Source organism: Galeopterus variegatus, unplaced genomic scaffold, assembly GCF_000696425.1.
Source record: "Galeopterus variegatus unplaced genomic scaffold, G_variegatus-3.0.2 Scaffold161, whole genome shotgun sequence".
In the NCBI taxonomy this organism is placed as follows: domain Eukaryota; kingdom Metazoa; phylum Chordata; class Mammalia; order Dermoptera; family Cynocephalidae; genus Galeopterus; species Galeopterus variegatus.
In genome coordinates, this window is record NW_007726272.1 from 899,691 (window position 1) to 907,373 (window position 7,683).

Sequence of the window (7,683 nt, forward strand, 5' to 3'; positions counted from 1 at the left end):
AAAAAAAAAAAAAAAAAAAACCCATGCATGACTAAAGTAAGTAACTTATACCCACGCGGGGGGCAGGGCATGTGCTACAAAATGTGTCCCCTGTTGGGGTATGTGATCAAGAATGTTTGAACTTCCTGTTTTATCTCAACCAAGGGTGGTGTCACTCCCTTTCCCAGGACCCTCTGAAGCGAGGATGCCCTTGACCACCCCTTCCAAACAGCAGCTCCCTCAGCCACCCTGCCCCACGCTGTCTGTCCCTTTACCCTGCTTTAGTTTTATGTTACCTATCACTGCCCTCTCCACGAGGACAGGGGTGTTTATCTGACTAGTTCACCACTGTGTCCCCAGAACAATGCCCGGCATTGATTAAAGAATGAACCAATCTTGAGACACCTAGGACATGCTAGCCCTCCAGAAGCAGCATCTATGCACCACCCTGGGAGGAATCCTTTCTTGGACAGCATCTTGCTACCCAGAAGGGAGGGACAGGCATCCGCACAGACCACTGCGGCCCTGTCCCCAGACTCGTCACTCCCCCACCTCACAGTCTCAGTTCCCCAGGGGAGACCACGACGGCAGAAATATCCCCTTGCTTCCAGGACACAGGCCCCCAGCGAGCCCCGGCCCAGCGCTCCCAGCCAGAGCTGAATTTATGGTCTCACTTCTGCATCTCACTTGCTGTTTCCCTTCCCCTTCCAGAAGGCATCGAAACCAGTGTTTCTCGTACCATGCGATGGCCTTTGTGTGTGACAACACCCTCCCTAACTCACAGCTGTTGTTACAGGAGATGGACGGACTACTGAACGTTTATCTGAGGTCACCGTGTCCACGCAAAAATGTACAGGCTCTGCTTACCTCTTTGCTTAGGTCTAAGAGTTCAATGGTACGCAGTCGGCATTGTGAGAATAATTTCCTGAGTTCTGTGATATAACATAGTTATTACCTGTTCTCCTTCCAATCCCATTATCTTGGGAATTGATGGCCCACAGATATCGATGTCTAGAAGAGCAATCTGGGGAGCAAGAAGAGACCAGAGCAGGTACATAACTGAATGCACAGTTCTCCAGATATGCACAACTGGGAGGGGAGGGGTAGAAGAAGGGGATGGGGGAGAGAAGGCAGAAACTGGGTCACATTTGGAGCCACTGGATGCTCATAAGGGAGAGTGATGACACTGATCTTCCAGGCCACCAAGACACAGTCCAAAACTCCTGAAGAACTCTCAGCAAAGTTCATCAGCACTGACATCCCTCCCTGCTCCCCAACCCCCAAGTCCAGCTGAGCTCCTCGAAGATGATCTTATGGACCCGGGTATCCAGTCACTTGGAGACTCAGGTTCAGCCACTGTTTTCTCAACCCTTACCACGTGCCTAGGGGGTATCATTATCTCTGCTTTACAGAAGGAGAAACAGAGGTTCAGAGAGGCCCAGTGACTTGTTCAAAGAGCAAGGAACAGAGCTAGGATGTAAATGGAGGTCTTCCAACTCCAATGCCAGGGCTCTTTCTACTACCCCATCGGGCCTGGCCAGGAGGGCCTGACAGAACCTCTAGCTGAGCTCTAACTGAGCCCGGTCTTCCCTGTGATCCTGAAGGTTAGCGACAGCTTAGGCTCAACTTTCAAAAAAGAAGCCTAAAATAAGGAGATCGAAAAAAGCTCTCTGCTAGTGTCTTAGTTGCACCTCAGATGACTCGTTCCACCCCCAAGCACCTTGCTTTCCCTGTCTGACAAACGAGAAGGTCGAGACAGCCTTCAGGAATCTTTTGACGAGCAGGGAGAGTATTCATCTTGAAAGCTGTTAACATCTCGGATCCAAAGTGCAGCACCTCTGGGTAACTTTTTAACTTGCCCTAAATTCGTTTCTTGCTTCCCATTTCAATCCTCTCAACAAACCCACTGTCCTACTTCCTCAGCACCATCTCAAGCCTGTGCTCAGAAAAGCTTCTCACCCACGAGATCAGCTGTCTGCCTCATGCGCCCTCCGCTGGACTGGCTGGGGAGCACGACGGAGCAACACACTCGTCTAAACACCAGACTTCTTTCTCCTTTGCCTTCTGGATCTTGATCCTTGGGGTGGATGTGTGTAATGATCCACAGACATTAGAACCTCACGATTTGGGGAATTATACCAACCGAGACTTTCCTCAATACCCTTGGCTTTCCGGCCACTCTGTCCCCATGCCCTTCCTTCTGGGAACAATTAAGCAGTTTCCCTGAAGGACTGTACTCCCCACGCCCACCCGAGGGAATCTTGAGTGACATGGTGCAAGACTGAAAGAAACTGATAGAGCACACTCACTCCTGTGTGTACCCGAAAGGCTGCTGACAAGCTCCTGCTACCCAGATCTCCAGGGTGGCTGTGTGTCTTGTCCCTTTCACACTTCCTATTGATCCTATCACCACTCCGCCATCCATCCAATTAATTCCCTTCCTGCTTAGGTCAGGCCAGAGAACCCTAGCTGAGAGAACGTGCTTGTGTTACCAGCACCAGGACCTTGCAGCCGTGCTGGGAGCTGATGGGAAGGCATCCATCCAATTAATTCCCTTCCTGCTTAGGTCAGGCCAGAGAACCCTAGCTTAGAGAACGTGCTTGTGTTACCAGCACCAGGACCTTGCAGCCGTGCTGGGAGCTGATGGGAAGAGGCAGTGCTTGCTGCAGGGCTGTCAGATCCCAAAGCTTTCCCTCCACCAGGCTCCTCAAACTTTTCCTTAAGAAGAGGCCAGGGCAAGAGGGTTCTCGTCCCAACTTTTGGTTGTCCAAGGTCGTGTCCCCTTGCACAAGTTGCTTCTTCTCTCTAAGCCGCATCTGTCTGGGCTCCTGTGAAACATATGCTTCTGGAGATCATCAAGGCCACTCCCAGTTCTGTAGTCAATGAGCCCCAGAGAAGGGCCTCAAACACTCCAGTCCCAAAACACCTTGTGTGGACCTTTCAATGATACAATTCACCTTTCAGACCATAAAGCAAGATCATAAATTTGTAGTGTACAGGAGTCAGTAACTTTTGCAGTGGAAAGATGGTGTGTGAGTTCTTGATGTCTCACGGCTCACTCAGGCTTACGCTACGAACCTTCCTTCTGTCTTCGCCACAACTTACACACTTCCTTGCCTGCCTGTAATTAGTCAGGGGTGTTTTCCAATTCTGCTCTCTCTTGATCCAAGGCCCTTTCCAAATGCAATCGATGCCTGCCTGCCTTAAGCACTAACACAGAACGGCCTCGCACAGAATTAGTGCTCAGCTTCCACCAGACGGCAGGCAGAAAGGGGACAAGGCATATCCCACCATCTTGCTGGATTCAGGGCAGGTAGAAATACATGCTACTTGACATACTTGGCATTCACCATGTGCCAACACTGTGCACGTTTTGGAGACAGTGATGTTTTCATAGTCACGAGGAGGTCTGCCCAGGGAAAACACATTCTACCAGAGGCTGACTTCTTTTTCTTAAACCACCACTGCATAAAGACATACAGCTAGAGACACATTCTACCAGAGGCTGACTTCTTTTTCTTAAACCACCACTGCATAAAGACATACAGCTTCTCTAGCCAATTTCCCCACCGGATGGTACTCTTTCCTTTGGCATGGTGCAAAATCTAGAGGCGCATGCAGCAAGGACTTCAGAACATAATTACATGGAAGCAAATGGTGTCAACAGTTGTCTCCTCATAAGTGGTTACTTGCAACTGCCTGCCTTCTCCAGAGAGCTGTTTAAGAATATTCTTGACGGCTTCTAAAAGCAGAGATTAGTCTGGATAACATGAACAACCTAAGAAAACAGATTTCTTGGCCAGCACACAAGCCGATACAAATTTGATACTCAAATGGCAAGAGATTGTTGACTAATAGAGCAATGAACAGACAAGTATATTTTGGACCTGCTTAGCGCTGTCCTCTGGGTAGGCTATAAACTCATCTCTAAAGCAGAAATCATCACCACCCCTTCATGTTCCAGTAAATGGAATAAAGTTATAATGACTGCTATCACAGACATTTGCTGCGCACTTACTACTTGAAAGGAACTGTGCTAAGTGCTTCATATTCATCATCTCACTCAGTCCTCTGAGTCCCATTTTACAGATGAGAAAACCAAGGCAGAGAGAGTCTGGTAAGCTGCTCAGGGTCACAACAGTGGTATGGACAGAGCTAGGATGTGAACCTGGGCTGTCCTGACACAAGAGCTGAGCCCGTGTTCCTAGCCACCCACCACACCTTATATTAAAGCTGAGATCCAGAGAGCAGCACTGGGAAATCTGAGTTTTCATGCTCATTTGTTTACATGGCTAGAAATGAATGGCCTAGTGTAAGGGTCAGCAAACCTTTTCTGCAAGGGCCATATAGAAAACATTTTAGGCTTTGTGGGCAAAATCAAGGGTAATATGCAGGTACTTATGTAACAATTTAAAAGTAAACATTTAAAAATGTAAATACCATTCTTAGCTCACAGGCCATAAAAAGACAGGGGATGGGCTGGTTTTAGCCTATAGGCAGGTCCATGGCTTAGAGAAAAGCAGAAAGGGGTCAATAAAGAGGAAAAAAATCTGAACTTAACGTAATAAATTATCAGCATGCAAGGAGGATTGAACACCTGCTATCTACTTTTCTTGGCTAGAGAATTCAATGAAACACTTCATTTGACTGCCCCGCAGAGTTCCTTGTTCTCTGTGCAGAGATCGAGTACAAAGAGACCAATTCAACTTAGTCAAAGCAGTCAGTTCTCTAAAAGCCATCATAAAGCATAGACAGAAGGAGCATCTCCCAGTTTTTTCCAAGGCCCCACCTGTGTGTTTTCATCCTCCGCTAAGCCGTGGGCGAGGTGGGCGCTGAATGTGCTTTTCCCAACGCCGCCTTTCCCAGACAACACCAAGATTTTGTGTTTCACGGTCTTCATTTTCTCTTTGATTTCCTCTATGGCTGCAAAGAAAGAAGTTTGGGTGAGGAAGTCCTTGACTAAATTTCGAATGTCACTCTTCCAGTGGGCCGGAGGGTGCTAAGTCCTTGGGACTGTTTCAAAGGATCCTGTGTGAAATACCACTTAGTCAATGGTAGTAATAAGCACTATGAAGAAAATAAGGCTATTATCACACTTGAAATTGTCATATTTATTGGTTTACATGTTTGTCTCCCACTACCAGAACATAAGCTCCATGAGGGTGGGGACTGTCTGAACTGTTCACCGCTGTACCAGCTCATGAACAGAATTATGCACATAGTAATGGTCCCCAGCCTGGGGCAAAATCCCCCAGGAGAAATTTGGCAATATCTAGAGACATTTTAGGTTGTCACAAGGAGGGGATGCTACTGCTATCTAGTGGGAAAACCAAGGAATGTTGCTAGAGGCCAGGAATGTTGCTCAATGTCCTACAATGCACAGGACAGCCCCCCAAAATACAGAATGATATGGCCCCAAATGTCAACAAGAGTGCCGAGGTTGAGAAACCCTGACAGATAGCAGGCATGTAATAAGTGTCTGTCAGTCACTGATAACTCTCATACCACTTATTTTGCTGTACGTGTAAATGCTTTCAATACTTCATCTTATAAAACAATAATAACTATTTTTCTCTCCATTTTTGATGAGGAACTAGAGGCTCAGAAAGATTGCTCTTGCTCAGGATCACACTGTTTGCAGTGGACTCAAGAACCAAACCCAAGTCTCTCGCTGAACTCCTCCTCCAAGATTCTTCAGCTTCCTGCCTTTTTTTTTTTTTAAAGACCCTTCTAAGTAGGTTCCCAGAGTCCTCCCACCCCCTCATTTGTCCTTGATAGTACTTGTCGCTGTAGTGTTGTTTATGTCTCCCCTATTAAACTAAGCTCCACTAGAGCAGTGACCACGTCTGTCTCATGTTCAGCTGTGTCCCCAGCACAGAGACTGTGCCTAGCAGGTGATTAGCACATACTTCTGTTGAATGAATGGGAGGGTTACTCCTCAAAAAGAAAATTTTGTACAAAGAAAGTAGCTGGCAGAACCAGGATTTAAGCCCAAAGGCTCCCTGACTTCAAAATTTATCCCCTATTCCCTCCGCGGTCGGCCCCCACCAGACCGCTGCCGATTACTGTCACTCAAACCCCTCGTCCCTGCCGACTTTTTCCCACGCCCCACTGTCTTCGTGCCCCGCCCTTCTAAATGTTCCTTTGACTCCGCGCCTGTCACTAATCCTTCAGGCTCCGCCCTCCAGTGCCACCGCCTTCTTCCGCTCTAGGCCTTTAAAGGCCCCTCCCCTGATCACTCAATCCCCGCCCTAATCCCCGCCCCCATTTCACTCCCCTCTTAATATACAGTCCTACCTCCTATCCTGCACCTGCCACTCACCCTTCAAGTCCCGCCCCGCATCACTGATCGCTTTCTTCCCCACGCCCCGCCTCTTCCGGGCCCGCTCCTTTCACTTCCCGTTCAGGCCCTGCCCCTCACTCACCCGGGTCCGGAGCGGCGCCGGCTCCCGAAGCACACAGCAGCTGGTTGGGACATCCCTGACATGAGGCCACTCGGCCCGCCTGGGCACTGTCGGCCCCGGGACAGTCTGGGCAGAGACAAGACCACAGTTAGAGCAGCCCGCGTCCCTTCAGTTTTGCACCCACGCCCCCTCCGCGAGCTCACCGTGAGGCACCTCCTCCATTCCTCCGCCTTTGCCGCCGACGCGGTGACCGGAACCCCCTGTGGCGCATTTCCTCCTGGCGGGCCCAATATGACCCTCCAGCTGCGCGAAATAAGGCTCGGAGATACAAGGCTGTACGCACGCGCGAACCTTGTGCTGGTAGGGCGGGGCTCTTCCTTTTCTGTTCCTTTAAAAGTGAGTTAGAGCTTGGTGCCGATAACGCCAAGGTTAGCGGTTCGGATCCCCATACCGACCAGCTGCTAGAAAACAAAACAAAAAATCCTATCTGTCATAAATACTCCAGCATGTATCTCCTAAGAACAAAGGAGTTATTCTCTGTGACCTCTGAACCATTTGACACCCAAGAAATTTAACGTTGATGTAACAGTATTAAGTAATAGACAGTTTATATTCAAATTTCCTCAACTTTCTCAAGAGTTTCCCCCCGATCCTGGACCCAATAAAGAATTACTCATTGCCTGTTGTTATGTCTCTTCAGTCTCCTTCAATCCAGAAGTCCTTCCCTCTTTTTTTTATTTGTTAGTGTCTTTTGTCACATTGATAATTTGGGAGCCCAGATCAGCTGTTTTAGAGAATTCTCACAATCTTGGTTTGTCTGATCCCCCTGCCCCCCATGATTCAGGTTAAATTATTTTTGGCAGAGCACAGTTGGATATGTGTGCTTGTCCTATCGTGTCAGGAGGTGTGTAATGTCAATTTTTGCCATTATTGGTGATGTGAAGCTTGATCACTTGGTGAAGGTGGCTTCTGCTCTATTTCTCCAGTGAGTGGTACCCTTTTCCGTTTGTAAGTAATAGGACTCTCTGGGGTGACACGTTGAGGTCATGTGAATATCCTCTTCTCTGTCAACCAATATCAAACCACTCTGGTTTTGGCGTCATTGCCTGAATCAGTTATATTGCTATTTGAAAAGTAGTGATTTTTCCCAACCCTATCATTATCTATTATCTCTATATTTATTAATTGGCATTCCTCTGTGAAGAAGGACTTTCTTTCCCCCTCCCCCCATCCCCGCCTTTTTGAAGACTCACTATGGACTCGTGGATTCTTTTTTTTTTTTTTTTTTTTTTTTTTTTTT

The 7,683-nt window shown here is 48.0% G+C and overlaps 1 protein-coding gene across 1 annotated transcript in view; it reads right to left on the minus strand.

Moving 5' to 3' along the window:
* NUBP1 (nucleotide binding protein 1) overlaps positions 1–7,008 on the minus strand; it is a 17,774-nt gene extending 10,766 nt beyond the window's left edge. The window contains exons 1-4 of the mRNA XM_008593771.1: positions 6,587–7,008; positions 6,405–6,509; positions 4,769–4,902; positions 935–1,003 (exon numbers count right to left, since the gene is read on the minus strand). Of these exons, the coding sequence (XP_008591993.1) occupies positions 935–1,003; positions 4,769–4,902; positions 6,405–6,509; positions 6,587–6,605 (327 nt within the window). The 5' untranslated portion in view covers positions 6,606–7,008. The remainder of the gene's footprint in view (positions 1–934; positions 1,004–4,768; positions 4,903–6,404; positions 6,510–6,586) is intronic.
* Positions 7,009–7,683: the final 675 nt, after the last annotated feature.